Consider the following 16681-nt stretch of genomic DNA (forward strand, 5'->3'; position numbering starts at 1 on the left):
TGCCACATATGTGCACCAGACTACAGAAAAAGTCACTAAGTTCATTGCAATAAAAGCCACCAGAGCTAATTAAAAAATTTTATCAACTTTATCCATTAATTTTCTAAACCAAAGATGAAAACAGAGAAAAATAATGTAAACTTTTATTTCTGTGATATAGCATAATACTGTGAAAACACTTTACAAATAATTGTGATGGAACTGAGTTATATGAAGAAACAAACCAGCAACAGTCGCAGAGATTCTGCTGTAGAAAAAGCATGCACGATACCCTCACTCAGTGCGTTATCACCATTGCTTCGCACTGGACAGAAAAAAAACAATTGCATACAAGTTAGGTAGGGGAGAGGAGAGTGAACAAACAATAGCTATATGATTTGATTATTTTTATGCATTTCTAAATCATCTGCCTTCACATGTATATAATCAGAAAACTACTAGTGCATCTTTTTACTTACAGAAAAAATGCTCACATTTCAAATAATAGTAAACATGGTGGAATATCCAACCCAGCTACTCATTGTGAATAGTCATCAGAAACTTTTCATGAGAGCATTAAAATTACCCTAACAGTAAACATATCTACCAAATTTACTGAAAAAAAGGCTTCAAAACCTGACGCACTGAATTTGTCCATGTCATCACGTAGCTGTTGTGCGTGCCACACCAAAGCAGCAAAAACAGATATGACTGCTGCATCTACTTCAGGACCACCTACTGCAACAGACCCTTTTCGACGATTCTCTAGGAACCTGCACAAAGAGATGAAACTATCCTCAATCTCTATGAATCATTCATTTTTTGTAATAGTTACCACCATTTTAGTTCTGAGGCTGAACTGATTATGACAACAACAAAAAATTTTTGATGGTAAATTATGTCATGACATCTGGGATAGTACAAAGAAGAAAACCCAAAATAAAATGTAAAAAAAAAAAACAACAACAACAAAGCTGCATTTGCACAATTAGGCTCTAATAAAGTCAGCATCACTTATCACTTGTTTTAAAGCATCTGTAGTTAAGTCAGAGGAAACGGCATGTCAGGGTATGCATTTTTTTTTTAATTCCCTTGTTTTATATCTACATATATCAAAGAGGAAAGTTTTATAACTATATGACTAACACATAACTGAACTTCAAAGGCTGCAAGTTTGAGAAATGGTAGGATCAGCAAGCTTAAAACTCTCCGCCAGTAAGAAGAGGGTACCTCATCTGAGTAAAAGAGCAGGAAAAGTGGACAACTGGGCCAATAGATAGTGCAGTAGACAGTGACAGCTCACTGCTCATAAAACCACTAGACTATGTGATACCTTAACTTTTTTTCATATATCAAGGAAAATAAAGGAAAATAACTGTTTTCAGTCTGCACATAACCCAAAACTGTAGTGAAAGAAATAAATGTCTTAAACTATGCCACAACCAAACACCATCAAACATAATAACAGTAATAGCACTTCTATAGCGCATTTCCCTGCTGGCAGCAAGCTCAACACATTTTGACATAAGCAATTGGTCAGCAATATCCATGTAGATTAACAGCACAATATCACTATACAAAAGCTCAATATGCATATTATACAAAAACTTAACAAGTAAAACAGCAGTGTTACGCAGAGCAACATTTCAGGTCTCCCACAGTTGAGGGGAGGTAGAAAAAATTCATCTGAATGCTTCAAGTTTTAAGGCAACACAGTTAAGTACCCAGGCACTTAAAAAGGGAACATGACAGCTGTCTCAAAACACACATGGAACAAGATGGCATAACATCATGAATCCACGATAAAGCAATCATCAGCAATATCATTAAGCTGTAGAGATCCAAGATCTATATTCTGCAGATATTGCAACCATAAAACACAGGCCCGCAAATCAAAAAATGGAAAACTACAGGGTCAGCAGTTCTAAAAAAGTTAAAAGTTTCAGTGAAGTAGGCACTAGTAATCCAAATGATGCACAGATCTAAAATATGGCAAAATGACGCAGATATACAGTTGAATAAAAAAAAAATGCTTTAGAAAACTAAGACAAGTTGCAAAAGACACAAAAACAAATCCAGAAGCATGGGTAATGATGTCACAGATTTCCAGATCACTAGTACACTAAAAACTGGATAGAGATAAATGGGCAAAGACAAAATGTAATTAAAAGCTGTCACCCTCTAGCCATTTAGGCGAAGGGACATCACTCTCACTCAGTAAAAGTTAAACACAACCAGCTCCCTTTATTCCTGAATAATTCTGTGGTTGATGTAAATATTCACTTTCCAATTTTAATGCAAGAATATGAGAACTGATACAAGTAATTTACACCTGGAATACATTAATATTTTAATGTGGCAGGCTGATAAAGACAAAGCAAGCGTTAAAAAACAAAAATTATCTCAAACTTCAGCATATCGAAATTCTGCTTAAAAACTCACCTCTCCTTAAGCTTCTCAATCAGGAATCCATTTTCCTGTGATATTTCTGACTGACTGGTCAGTTCCTTCAAAAACTGCAATACAGGTGTGTGTTCCTCTGAGACCTGTGGAACATAAAAATCACAAACCATGTGCTGATATCATAATAATGATAACAAATTTATATATGTGTAGGTTAGCACTTTCCAATGTTCCATTATGTGTAGCTAGAAAATGTTTGCATTTGTTGAAGTGTACTGATTCAGATACGCTAATCAATGTTCACTCTTTCATGCTATCATTGCATATTTTGAAGGTGCTATTTAAAAGAAAATGACATTTTCAAAGACAATTTAAAAATATATATACACACGCACAAATTTGCCAGAAAGTGTACGCTGTAACTTGGCAGTTCCGACCATATAGCCACCTCGGAATAAGGTAGTCCAAAGCTCACTACGCAGCACATCCTGTTCTGACTCATCTGATGATGATAGCCGGTCTCCAGTCATCACTGTAGCATAATAAACATACTTATTTTTCTCCTCACACAAATCTAAGCAACAATGTAATGTAACATAAATTTTGATTAAATTTTCATCATAATTAAAATATATAATTTCCAAAGTGCTTTCCACCTGGATTAGAGGCCAGTGTTGCACCACATAAAGATCCAAACAACTGCGTAAGTGACAACTGTAGGTCATAAGGCCAGGAAAGTGGAACGTCTGGGCTACCCTTTGCTGTTACCTGAACAAACAACATGGTCTTGTAAGGCACCAGAGATACACATCAATCTGTCAAGCAGTAGCCCACTTAAATAAGCTTTTTTTTTTCTTCAAGGCCCATTCTTAAATGAAAACCTGTTTTGAAAAAGAAATACTAACTGAAAAAATGTTTATTCCCCTAAAGGTTTTAATAAACACTTGAAGATAAAGCAGGAAGCAAACCTGCATAATGTTTTAAAGCTTGTATTCTGATGGGAAGAGAATAATGTCCCTTCGCCTAATTGCCCAGAGGGTTATCACTTTTTTGTCTCTGCTAGTTTGTTACATCAAGGTTGGTGTCAAACACTGATTTGTGCATCTGTTCGGCACCTCCTTATGCTCCTGGATTGATTTCTGTTTTTTCAAAACCTTTATTTTGTGTCTTCTGGACCATTTTATATCTGCTGTACCATCTTAACATTACTTAGATTTTAGATCTTGTCATGGATTATTCATGAAATGTGTGGCCCATTATAAGAATTTGTCTGACCTTAAATTTGTATCCCCATTCTGTGTTGCTGCTGTCAGAACGGAAAGAAAAATGAAGATGGGGACCACTGAAGTAGACTTGTTTGGGCCATTTGCTAGTACCAACTTTCTGGTCATAGCGAATTTTGACTCCTTTGGAGTCTGTGAATTCCAAGTAGTCATACCTGTAAAGTGTAGAACCAGACAACAATAATCTTAGTCAAGATATTACAAGATATATTCATTTAAATTCTAGAAAAATCCACAATGATATCTTTAACCAGCTGGGTCTCAAATTTCTGTTTTGTGAATGTGAAAAGTTGAACTCTTGACTTCTACTCCGATTTAGAGTATCTTAAAAGTGAAAGATGATAGAGGGCAACTCAACATAAATGCCATCAAAACTGTTAAAAATAATCACTTCTCTCTCTCTCAAGTGCGCACGCGTGCGCACACACTTTAATAAAGAGAAAAGGGCACACCTCCTCTCTGTTTCACATCGTGGATCAAAGTTGACAATGAACTTGGTGGCACCAGGGCAGGAAAAAAGCTTTAAAACAAAAATAATTTTCAAGTTTATTTATTTAAATGCAATGCATGCATGCATTTTATCTCAATTACATCAACAAACGTGCAGACTTTGTGAAATAGATGTTTTCAAGTTACTGATGTTTTAACGCTATACCCTAGCTGTCACGTGCAGCTACTTATTAAAAAAAATTATATCATACATTAACAGCAACCAAATTAACCATTTTTCTTAAGAAAACCTTTAGAAACAACTGCTACATACCATCCCAAATACAGTCGGTCCTCAATAAGTTGAACTCAAAGGGACCCGAAAAAAAATTTGACTTATGGAGTTTTCGAGTTAGGGAAAATGGCGTAATAGGCGCAGGTATTTGGCCAGGAACTAACAATGAATTCGATATAGGGAGGTTTTCGACTTAGGGAAGGTCGACTTATCGAGGTCCGACTGTAGAACGATTCACTAAGATTTTCAACTTTGTTAACAAGTCTGATGACTCCAGTTTTCTCATGATTTCAATTTTTTGGATATGTCATTCTATTCAGTTTTGTTGCTTCTGAATATTGACATTACACTGGTGTCAAATTAACATACAAACCTGAGCTATAGAAGAGTTGTTGTCATAGTTATGTGGGGATTCAACATCCCATGTCCTGAGTACAATGTCATCATTCTTCATATCACACCAGTTTTCACTAGTTATCTACAAAAACAGAACAGTCTAAAAAGTGATAACTTTGTTCCATAATACCACATTTATCAAGAATGTTTATATAAGGGGTGCCCAACCTACAGCCCACAAAGGTGGCTCATCCGGCCTGCTCATTTTAACCAGACACAACATAATTTCATTTTTAACGTCATAATTCTGGCAAAACCGCCATTTTCTGGGCTGCAAAATTTTATATCATGTCCGGTGCGGCCCTCATGCGAGAAAAGGTTAGGCACCACTGGTTTATATGAACTGGCATACATAACTGAAGAAACACATTAAGTTCACATGTGTTTACATCTACACATTTTCTTTTATCTTTCTCTTTCACACACACACAGACACAAACAGAACTATTCCACCTCTGGAAATAAAGCAGGAGCCATCTTCTCAAGACTGGAAAGTTGCTGAGACAATGGGTAGAAGCTATGTAGCAAAGTCACACAGGAATGTGAGTCCATTTTGTCAACTAGAAACATTAAGATCAGCACCTGGAGAATAAAATAAAAGAAAGGGTCAACTAACGAAAAAAAAGTTGCAGTAAGATTATTAGTTCTAAGCAATTAACTGCTGTGCCTTAGTACTTCTGTGGGAAGTCCACATGACTTCTTTACAAAAGACCTCCATATCATAAGTGACATAAGATGGACCCAGAGTACAGAGAGATCTGTAAATGTTTAAAGTAATATAACAGACAGCACATTGCCCTGCACAATGATTATAGCTCCCTGTAATATTTCAATGTCTATAATGACAAGTTATTTACATACATTTTTAATGTATTTGTTGCATGATGAATCAAAATACCATGTATATGCTATTGTAATAATTTATATTATTTCCAGAAGCAACTCATTAATGTAAAACATTAAGAATCATTGAAAATAGGAAAAGGATAGCTGGAACTCACCAACTGTCTCACAATAGAAGATAAAAAAGCTGGGTTCATTTCTCTGACCAGTTCCTCCTAAAATACATGAAAGCCCCATCTTAAAATAAACATTCAGATACAAGTTTTCATACTGTTCTTCAAACACCTAAATGGATTGCAGTTTAAGTGCAGTTAAGAATTTTTACTCTACAAGCTAAATATATTTAAAAAATAAACTACCAACACAGTGATTAAAAAAAAAAAAAACTTTTTCTTTTGAAAATCTCTTATGTGTTAAATGACTGCAATTATTGCAGTAAGTTTAACACTATTTCTTGCTGCTATTCTTCTAAATCAAAGAATAATAGTGTTCATATAGTATCTGAATAATGGCATGGCCTCTTCAGTCAGATGACCCATACTGGACAGACAGTGATCAAACATGGTGAAGTTTTGCAAGGAAAAGATAATTCTATGACAGTAATATGTCCTCACCACTTTTGCCTGGTCCTTTTTCTGCAACAACTGACATGCTTCAACAGCTTTTGAAGCCACATGGGTGGAATCTGATGATATTTTTTGTAAATATAAATTGACTACTTTCCAAGAGTGACAAAAATGAGAGAAAAATGAAAAAATGTTGAGAAAACAAAGGGTCATGTGCAAAATCCCCACTAGATGGAGACTAAAATTAGTTACAATGCTTATCAAATATTAACAGTTTTGTCAACTGTTAGGTGACAGACCCTTGCACACACATGCACACATAAATGGCCTCGACACATGAAAAGCATGAATGTTTGAACAGCATGCACATCTACAGACACATGCGCTCTCTCTCTCTCTCACACACACAGTCTCTCCTTCTGACAGGCACTGACATGTGATAACCATGTTCATGGCTTTTTCCTTCAGCTGCTCTGGGGCCTCAGAATCTGTGAGTTGCTGCCAACACCAGACCATAAGTGACGTCTGCAATGACCCTGTGAGGCAAATGAGGTATGTCATGTGCTGGCTGAAGTCATCTCGGGACACTGCCATTGCAAATTCTTGGCCTGCTACAAGGACCAAAGTCTGCATGACTTCAAGTACTGGTCCTGGTTCAAAGCTCTGTTAATTGAAAACAAGGCACACATTTCAACTGCATTTTAAGACAGCACCTTCTCAAAATGATTTATTTAAACATCATTTTGAGACTGAAAGTAAAGACTGCAAAACCCATATCATCCATGTAAGATGTAATTTTATATTTCATCAATGCCAGTTAATGAAAACTAGGTTATATAAGGTTTGGGGGCAGATATTTTTTTCATTCACAATGCCTGCAAGGAACAAGGATGGATGCAACACAACCTGAATACACATTTTCTTTTCTGTTCTCTTGCATCTAAATCAATATTAATCATCATATTAACAACATCAATAATACCTAATTTTAAAACATGACTGCCCCTCAAAGTACAGTGGCAAAAAGCAATAAATTTAAAAAATATGAACTTATATTAAAAGGAAGGGAAAAAAAAAACAATGCTAGCATAATATTTAGGAGGGGACTCCAAGAAGATGCACTGTTATATTGTTTCAGGTTACTCTCTATGCACAACACACACATTTGTCATCACATCAGTTATATGCCATCTCCTCTTTATAAACTAACATCCTAGCCCTCACAATGACATGGTGCTTTGGATTTTCGTTTTTTTAATTATTATTTTTACTTACTTTCCTCATTTTCTTTTGTTATTGTGGATATGGAAATTTCTAGTTAGGAACAACACGTCATCCTGTAACAGGAGTGTGTGAACAAGGCTGTACAGCTGGATATCGTTTGCCATACTGCAATGAGATGTGCAGCATAGGCTTATACAGTGTCCACTGCACAAGCAGCTTCAGAAATTATTCAGGGGGAACAGAGTGTGACTCAGTTCATGGGGTGTGCTTAACGGACTGTGTACCCGGGTATCAGTCACTATTTTGTAATGAACCATACAAGAAAGGTTTCTTCTATATAGGCTGCAGCAACACAAGCGGTAGCTGTTCCGAAGTACTTGCAATGCCTCATTAAGAGATTGTTTAGGATTATGCAGTGCTGGATATTAGCTGCCAACCTGCATTAAACTTTGCAAAACTAGTATGTACAGTGCAAGGAAACATGCAGCAACTGTACAGAAAATAGTTTGTGCAATATCTCTACTGGCAGCTATGACAAATGATGTGCTGCCCTTGTGTAAAGAAGTTTGTGGCAATTTTTTATACCATCCCAACTATAGCAGCAAGTGAAGCAGCTGTTCTCAGGGAACAAAATGCAACATCATGAGATATCCAATGAGATGTATGTCTGGATATCGAGGATGCTATTGTAAAGACTCCTGCAGAGCTGGTACAGATAGCATGAATTGCAACAACACATGCAGCAAACATAATCTGTATGACTTTTTTTTTTTTTTTGCACCTTTAGCCTACTCATAGGGCAGGGATAAGGTGCTATACAAGTGAACTTCATTTTTATTATTGTACTGAAATTCATGTTCTGTTGTACTGCATGTTTTAAACAAACTATGTCTGTCACACCATAGCCACCATCACCACCATTGTTATTATCTCAATTTTCCTTCTGTTCTTCTCTTACCTCAGTTGGCACTTTAGGTAATTCAAGTAAGCCCCTGGGATCAACAGAACTGAAGAACTGACATAGGGACTGGAAGACTAGCGATACTGATGGAGCTGTTGTTAGTTTCTGTGGGAAAAAATTGTGAAATATAGACATATCGTATGCTATGTACACAGAATACATTCAGTTTACAGGACATCCAGATTTGGCTATTGACTTCTAGCTTTCCATGTGTTCATAAAAATGGAAGATACATAATAAGGTGAGGAAAACTTAAAGATAATTTTTTTTTATTTATATGTTCTTTATTCAAGATTCACCAGATTCAGCATAATATTTACACGACTCAAAAAAAAACAATGGTACTTTTACAAAATGAGCAAAAGTTATCCATGTACTTCAACTAATGAACTAGCCCTTTAAGTTCTTAGAACAATACAAAAATCCAAAAATGATAATGAACAAACTTTATGAATTAGCAAAACGAAAAAAAAAACACCAACAAATTAGCAAAGCATATCCAACTCAGAAACAGCAATATACTTTTTTGTGAAAACAGAATTTACATCACAGTAAATCAAACTTACATCAACATTATTCATCATGCTGAACAACCTTTGTCGCTTGGCTTCTTTATCAGGAAAGAAAAGGCTTGCTCCTAAAAGACAAACTATTTTATCAGACTTGCACAACTGGTTGATAAAGTCAAAGCACTAATGGTGTATAGAACTTTATTAAACTACACAGAAGTTTTCATTTAAGTAATAGTTTCATGCTATTTTTAACTCAATAAACTATGTAAATACATGTAACTAACAACTCTTGCTAAGATTTTAAGCTGAATAACAAAATCTATAAAGACTAAAATTACAATACATGATTCTGAGAGCCTAAACAATTGCAAGAAGAGAAAAAAAAACTAAGCCTTTATACCAGTAGTAAAAAAAACAGCAGATCATCAGTAGCTCAGTACTACACAGAATGGATTGCTGTTCTGTTAAGATCAAAAAGGAAAACACTTACCGTCAACAATAAGCTGTTCAGAAAGTCTGTAGATTTTACTTTTGTGGTCTACTTTTGGATCATCAATGACTTTGCATAGGTATTCAAAGAGAAGTTCAGCAGTCTCCTACAATCACCACCAGATAATTAGACCTATCATATAATCTTAAAATTTGTGAGTTGCGCATAAATATTGCCAAAATCATCCATTATTTAATGTATTTTTATATGCATAAATTCACCAATGATGTGAATGTATATGTGCATGCTGGCAGACATGCACCTTTGAATCTGCAATCATTTTAAATGAGAAAAGATGGAGTGGTTTAAGGTGTGGTGGCTAAAAATGCCTGAAACCATGACAGTGAAAAATCAAGCTTTGTGGGTTTAGTTCTTGGTAGCAATACATTGTTTCAGATCATACCTGTTCCCAGGATAACCATTGGTGGTTTTCTTAAGGTGGCCTAGTTTCCTAAACTGTGAGTGAGTGAACAAATGTGCACCTAATGCCTAGCTATTGTGTTTTTCTGCACCTACAGGTTGAGTCCACATTCAGCAGTGTGGAAATATAACGAGAAAAATAATAATGATAATTATTTCTATTACTGTTGCTGCTAAGAAGAAGATAAACTACCTTGGAAGAAGAGCTCTGGAGAGAAAGATGAGGGACAAGTTTATACAGCAGTTCCATTAACAAGAGACCACAGTTCTGCCATTTCTCCTCTGTGCTGTAAAACATAGTTTAGAGACAAAAATATTGAATTTCTTTGCTATAATAATAGTTGATTTAATACTTACCTGTCCCCTTCAAGCTTCAAGCAAAGAAGAATGGAAAAGGACAAGAAACACAAGAAGGAGGTAAATAAAAAAGAACACAAAGCATGCAGGGTAGGGACAGGTAAAAAGGAGAAACATATACCAGGACACAGGTGAAAACTGAAAATAACAGAAGAAATAAGATTTTAAGCAGAATGCAGAAATCAAAGACACCATATAAAGGGGTATTGAATTCTACATGGTGATCCGCAAAAAGAAAATCAATGCTCAAACTTTTCAAGTTTTCTATGAACTGAAGATCAGAATGCTAGTAAGACTGAAGAACCTTAAAGATAACTTATTCACAACTTTCATAATAGCTAGTATAATCTACACACACAGACAAAAGTAGATAACAAGAGGATTAAGGTGTAACTTTTTCAAAAATACCATTTTTCATGGTAAAATTCCTTTCTTCAAGTACTTACCAGATGACATGACTATGAGGAGTTATCCCAACTAGCTACATCAATTCCAGCTGTCCGTTCCTGATTGGTCAGCAATGACCAATAAACAGGGAGAACACAAACTCACCCAACTCACCTCCCATCTTTCCCCCTTCTCGCCTGTGAGTTCATCTCTGACCACCTGCATGCAACTTTGTCCACAGTGGGAGGAGTGGCAAACTTTCCACGGAAAAGCTGAGAAGTGCAGGCCTTTGGTACTGTGAACATGCTGGATAGCAGAAGCCTTCACCACCTTCACAGACTGTACACATCATAAAACCAAGCAGAAACAAGGTAGCTGACGCACGTCTACAATGCGTGAAGCCAGACGAAAAATTGCTGACCAATTGTGAACAAACAGCTGAAACTGAGGAAACTTGCTGGGATAACTCCTCATAGTCATGTCACCTGGTACAGTTCAAAGAAGAAATGACAAATAAATATATAAATACACCTTGAGATTTTGAGACAGACTTAAAATCACTTAAATGCAAACTCTTTAAGGCAGTGAGGTCGTGAATCAATGCTCTGATCAAAGAAACCTTAACGTTATCAATATTTTTCAGAAAATATGTACAAAAAGATATGGTAATTGCTCTATAAAGACACAACTAGGCAGGAAAAGATATTCTTTATGTTAACCATTTCACCAGCAAAGAGAAATGACTCACTATTTCTCTGCTTGACTGCCAGGATAATAATCTAGAACTACATATCACATTTGTAAATATTACATTATATTACTGAATATTGTAAAAATTAAAATAACAGACCTGCTATTAAAACTCTTGTACAGGCTCCATAGAGCTTCCAGCTCTACACCTGTGTAATCTAAGAATTCAGGTCTTGAAAACTTCCCCTTCTTTTTACCCTGTTTAAGTAACACCAGAAAGACAAATCAACAGCTGTTATCACAATGTCAACTAGATGGGACATATTCTGTTATCTACTGCCTTCTGTGAATCAACAACAAAGATCATCTCACAAAATATGACAGTCCCTACAACTTAAAAAATCTGTTCAGTATTCCATATACTATTTAGTATTTTCATAACAGTTTGATTTTAGGTTTACACACACAAATAATTATTCATCACAATCAAGCTGCTTCTGCCGTTTATGCAACTTTACTTACAGAAATAGTAGTATTTGTAATCCAAAAGCACACTTCCCTTAAAGTTTGATGTGGGTAATTAAATTCCACATCATCCACATTCCAGTATGGGCAAACCACATAACACTAGCTCTGAATGTGTGCAAGTACATCTGTGAAAACAACATACTATATATGCATTTAACACACGATCAAAGTTTACATACCTGGTCCTGTGAGAGATCAACCAGAAAATTCAAAACCCAGTAAGCAATATCAGGACTTCCACAAACTCCACGTTTTGTAGTGCTGGGTGGCATGATCTGAAAAAGGGAGTGAAAAATGCAATTTATAACACTATATACAATGCTCCTAATAACTTCATAGAATAATATGCAACAAGTACAATCAGTATGAGACTATATATAAAACTGGCCTTAAAAAAACTACTTTACCTTAAGCTCAGTTTCTCCGAAGACATGCTTCTTGACAAAGCCATAGAATTTAACTTCAACAATGCCAAGCTTCTGAGCACTCTCTTGACGGGGTTCCAAGAACTTGACCAGGATGTACTTCAAGACGTTAACCAAACCCATAAGATAGCAGTCATTAATACAGTCAGAAAACCAAAGATTTTTTTTTGGAGGGGGGAGGGTTCACTTATGAAATTACTTATTGCCAAAATATGCCTGTAGAGATCGTATTTTCCTTTCCCGTTTTATATTTTTTGTTGTTTTTTTTGTCTGTGTGTATCTTTAATCCTAAAAGCCTATCTATACCTTTCATAGCAAGCTCAGTAGAAGACCAAAAAAATCTTTCCATTGGCTACTTCAGTAAAAGAACCACTTTCAAGTCCCAAAACAGAAGAAACTGCTAAAATCTTTTACCAAACTTTTTGTTTATACTCTAGTCTTTGACTAGATTTATGCTTAGCCTGGATGCTTTATACATAAAATATGCATAAAATCTTACCTGTCCTACAGGATGCCAACTTACAGGAACATCAATCTCATCGCTGAAAAAAATAATTAATAAAATCAGTCTTCTTCCACTGATGTGACAAAATGCATTCTTCTTCAGCATGTTTTATTATATTTTCCTGAAATAAGCAAGGCATTTAGAATATGTAATATGATAACAAAATCTGAAGTATACATTTAAAGACTGCTGAAACTGGGCTACAGAGAATTCTTCCCAAAATTTAGCAGCTTATTTATATTTAGCAATTTTCAGAAAAGCTCACATAGCATAAGTCTTACAACTGTAAGTAACAACATTTTATAAAAATTAGAGTGAACATTAACCTTCTTACAGTTTTAAAAAATACTCAATTTTCTCTTTATTCTTCCCACAATCCTTTCTTGATCTTGAACTTTGCTACACTGACTCACCAGTCATCATCAAAGGTAAAATAGGCAACAGGGTTATCTGGTTTTCCACCTACACCAGCATTCCTGCACAGATTAATACACAATCCTTAGTATATGTAACATTTATACATAGTACACACTAACCGCTAGATGCTGCATCCATTGTAGTGACATCATGATAAATCATATAACAACTTTGGAGAATCCGAGGGACAAATTTTGTCAGGCCTGTTCTGAGACAAACACCTTGTCTAGTACTAGTACGTTCATTGATTTCAGTGAAACAATCACGGTAAAACAATTTAACCGATACCCACTCTAGATACCCTGAAAGACTTGAAAACAAACAGAAGTTCATACCATTTCCAATACAGTATCATGACATGGAGAAATGTCTCAGATAAAACTTTGCAATCAACCACATGAGCAGCTTAGCATGGAGTGTCTGGTCAACAACCACACCTTTTACGTTTGCACCAAAGTCAAAAAATTTAAAACCAGTATATACAAAAATGTAATAAAATAAGTGTCAAGATAAAAAGCAAGCAGTGTTCATAAGTAAATTTTTGTTTTAAAGTGATGAATGACAAATATTTCCATGAAGGTAAGTGTTCGTTGCTAGTGGGCACTACCTCATTAGGTACATGTATTACATGGGTGCAGACTTAAGATTTAAGTGAGTGTGGGGGTAAAAACATTTTTGATTGTAGCATTTTATCGATAGTGCACTTAGAGACAAGTAGCATGAGGTTAACATGACTAAATATGATCACATCAGGTGTGTAAGATCAACAACTGTTTTGTTGAGAACAGTTGTAGCTTTGAATAACTATTAAGTGTACTGCGTCACAGTTCAAGCCAGGATCAATAGCAGCACTTAATGCAGTGTTTAGTAAATGATGTAAAGCTGATTCTTCACTACAAAAGCATGCTTTATTATTATTATTAATAAATTGTCTTCTGTTCTCTTTTAACTCGTAAAAATTCCTCATTTACCCTGCCTTGCAATCACAATGGGCTTCCGTAATTGTTTTGAGTCTTGTGAATCCAATGTTGCACTAAACAAATGAGGCTTGCATAGCATTTAGCCTGAATGTCAATCTCGCCAGCTGTATAGCCTCCAAAACGTTGACATCGTGGAAAAAAAAAGAAGCTGTGCACACTTTGGCAGAGTCGTAATGAGATGCAAAAGTCACATGGCAGAGACATAAGGTTCACTCAACACATAGCCATTTTTGTCTGAGGCCAGGCCACGTGGCTACTAGTTGTTAATACAGAGAGAAAGAGAGTGAAACAGTTAATCAGAGAGAAAAAAATTAAGATGGTATCAGTTCTGTGAAATATGGTCTGCAGAAGCTGAAAAGAGCTATATGAAATGAACCAACACAAGCACAGACCACTTTGAACACAGCATTTTTTAAAAGGGGTTAAAAATAATATGGAAAAAACTTTGATGCCAACTCGTGTACCTATGGGGGGTGGGGGTTGTTTTGCTCATTAAATAAAATGTTATATCAGAACACATCAACAATTTCATATGTCTATAAATGTGCAATCATATTTCCTGATACAAATTAACTTATTTCAAGAGAGTTTCTTGTTTCATCTTCTTGGTATAATGTACCATAGAAATACAAAAACATTACAGTTTACATACCTGACTTGCACGCTGAACTTATACTCTATATCCCCCCATTTGTCATATACAGCAAACTTTTCTAATGCTTCCTCCATTTGGAATTCTTTTCTGCAAAATATAAATAATCTAGAATTTGTACACTACCAGTTGTACCCTGAAAGAAATCTGTCAGAATTTAATGTTTTACCTGGTAACATTTATACATAGTTAACATAGTTATTTATACATAGTTAACATAACATTTAAAATCACCTAGTTATGTTTGAAATTCATCTACTTTAACCTGCCCACAAAGTCCCAATTTACAGTGCCTTTGGTTGTTATAGTTACCTCTCTCTTCTAACCATTAAAACTAACCCTAACCCCAAAATCATCATTAACCCCACCCAACCCCATCCCCACCCCAAATGCATACCTGGACTAACAAATTGAAACTTTGATGATACAGTATATCCTCACTTTAAAAGTATGGACACACACACAGAGTTTTTGGCCAGCCCTTGATCACTAAGTTTAAACAACAAATACCACTTAAACAACAAATGACTTACTGATCAGTGTTGAAAACAAAGATTAAACCTCTTCTAGGCCCACGACTTCCAGGAACAACCTACAAGACAAACTGAAACATTTAGGCATTCTCTTTCTATATATCTGTTCTCAAATCATGGTTCAATGAGGGCAACATGACTAACTGGATAAAGTTGAAGATTAAATTCTACTGGAAAATTTTAGATTCAATCTGCCACTACAATCTTCAAATCAGATTACCTTTTATGAAACAGTTTGTGTGAAACAATATAATTTATTATTTCTACTATCTGATAAGTATGTGAAGCAATCATGAGGTTTGCCATTACATACTCCATTCAGCATAATAAAATCAAAATCTAAAGCTTCTTATTAGGTTCCTCTTTGCATTTTCTGTACTTGTTTTTTTGCATCATTAGTCCTGTTGTTTATTCTCACATAAGTCATATGAAATTGATTTGTTTTCCTTTCCCTTGTATACTGTCCAGGTCTCACTCTTAGGTTTTAAGATCATGCACCTTAGGAGTGTGAGTATGCGCTTTACATGAGATATAAGAGCAAGAAACAGGTCACCGTGGATTAAAAAGGGTGACAGGTGAACCCCTATGAGTAACTATGGCTGCAAGTACCACGGAGTCCCTCACCTTAACCATCTAAAGAACAGGAGGATACAAATGGTATCATGCTATTGACAGTTATTGTTGTGGTTAGTTGGTTGTTACATGTTGGTATTAAAAGAGACAGGTAATAAGAAAACTATTTGTCATGGAAGGAGCCTCCATCCCTCATCATTTATTACGAAAACTTGCTGTATGTCAGTGCATTTGGGAAGACCAGTTGTGTGAAAGAATAACACAGTACACTGATATGACTAAAACAGTGACAGGTCTGTTATGTATTTGGTGTTGAGTGAAAGGACATGTGCATGTCATGATGCACCGAGCAGAGGTGTATGCCTGTGATGTTTCAGTGACATTTGAGAGAGAGAGGAGGGAAGAAGAAAAATTCCAAGATTGAGCAGGCATCAATATGCAGAGATGGTATTTACAGTTAACCAAGATATTTGCTGACTTACTTTCAATCTAACTTTGGTGAGCTGGATCATTTCTGAACTTTTGAAGAACATGTTGACTTTGGTTTTACCTTCTTCTGTTATATATGCTGAAAGCCAAAACAGTTGATAAGACTTAATGTTTGTATATATTCCTTCCAATATGTCAGGTACAGCATAACCTCCAGTCATAAAAAAACCAAAGGTGGTGAAGAAAAAATGTTTTAAATCTATCTTTATTCATATTTTACTAGCAGTAAACTCATTGTTTCTTCCTTATGCCATAATAAAACATCTCTAAAACTCCAAAATAAGAGATAAACACTGTTCTTTCTATACTTTAATATGTTTGGCAACATAAAAATTGTTATTTCA

General features: G+C 35.5%; 1 protein-coding gene across 1 annotated transcript in view; it reads right to left on the reverse strand.

The window, feature by feature from the left end:
- LOC112564183 (zinc finger ZZ-type and EF-hand domain-containing protein 1-like) overlaps positions 1 to 16681 on the reverse strand; it is a 52604-nt gene that overhangs the window by 24579 nt on the left and 11344 nt on the right. The window contains exons 17-40 of the mRNA XM_025238832.1: positions 16331 to 16416; positions 15276 to 15334; positions 14743 to 14832; positions 13107 to 13169; positions 12688 to 12730; positions 12171 to 12287; positions 11943 to 12038; positions 11396 to 11493; positions 9995 to 10088; positions 9382 to 9487; positions 8946 to 9016; positions 8377 to 8484; positions 6629 to 6857; positions 6243 to 6313; positions 5787 to 5843; positions 5239 to 5367; positions 4763 to 4867; positions 4118 to 4185; positions 3658 to 3820; positions 3039 to 3150; positions 2778 to 2914; positions 2422 to 2525; positions 625 to 752; positions 225 to 304 (exon numbers count right to left, since the gene is read on the reverse strand). Of these exons, the coding sequence (XP_025094617.1) occupies positions 225 to 304; positions 625 to 752; positions 2422 to 2525; positions 2778 to 2914; positions 3039 to 3150; positions 3658 to 3820; positions 4118 to 4185; positions 4763 to 4867; positions 5239 to 5367; positions 5787 to 5843; positions 6243 to 6313; positions 6629 to 6857; positions 8377 to 8484; positions 8946 to 9016; positions 9382 to 9487; positions 9995 to 10088; positions 11396 to 11493; positions 11943 to 12038; positions 12171 to 12287; positions 12688 to 12730; positions 13107 to 13169; positions 14743 to 14832; positions 15276 to 15334; positions 16331 to 16416 (2414 nt within the window). The remainder of the gene's footprint in view (positions 1 to 224; positions 305 to 624; positions 753 to 2421; positions 2526 to 2777; positions 2915 to 3038; positions 3151 to 3657; positions 3821 to 4117; positions 4186 to 4762; positions 4868 to 5238; positions 5368 to 5786; positions 5844 to 6242; positions 6314 to 6628; positions 6858 to 8376; positions 8485 to 8945; positions 9017 to 9381; positions 9488 to 9994; positions 10089 to 11395; positions 11494 to 11942; positions 12039 to 12170; positions 12288 to 12687; positions 12731 to 13106; positions 13170 to 14742; positions 14833 to 15275; positions 15335 to 16330; positions 16417 to 16681) is intronic.

This window comes from Pomacea canaliculata, linkage group LG1 (genome assembly GCF_003073045.1).
Source record: "Pomacea canaliculata isolate SZHN2017 linkage group LG1, ASM307304v1, whole genome shotgun sequence".
Classification (NCBI taxonomy): domain Eukaryota; kingdom Metazoa; phylum Mollusca; class Gastropoda; order Architaenioglossa; family Ampullariidae; genus Pomacea; species Pomacea canaliculata.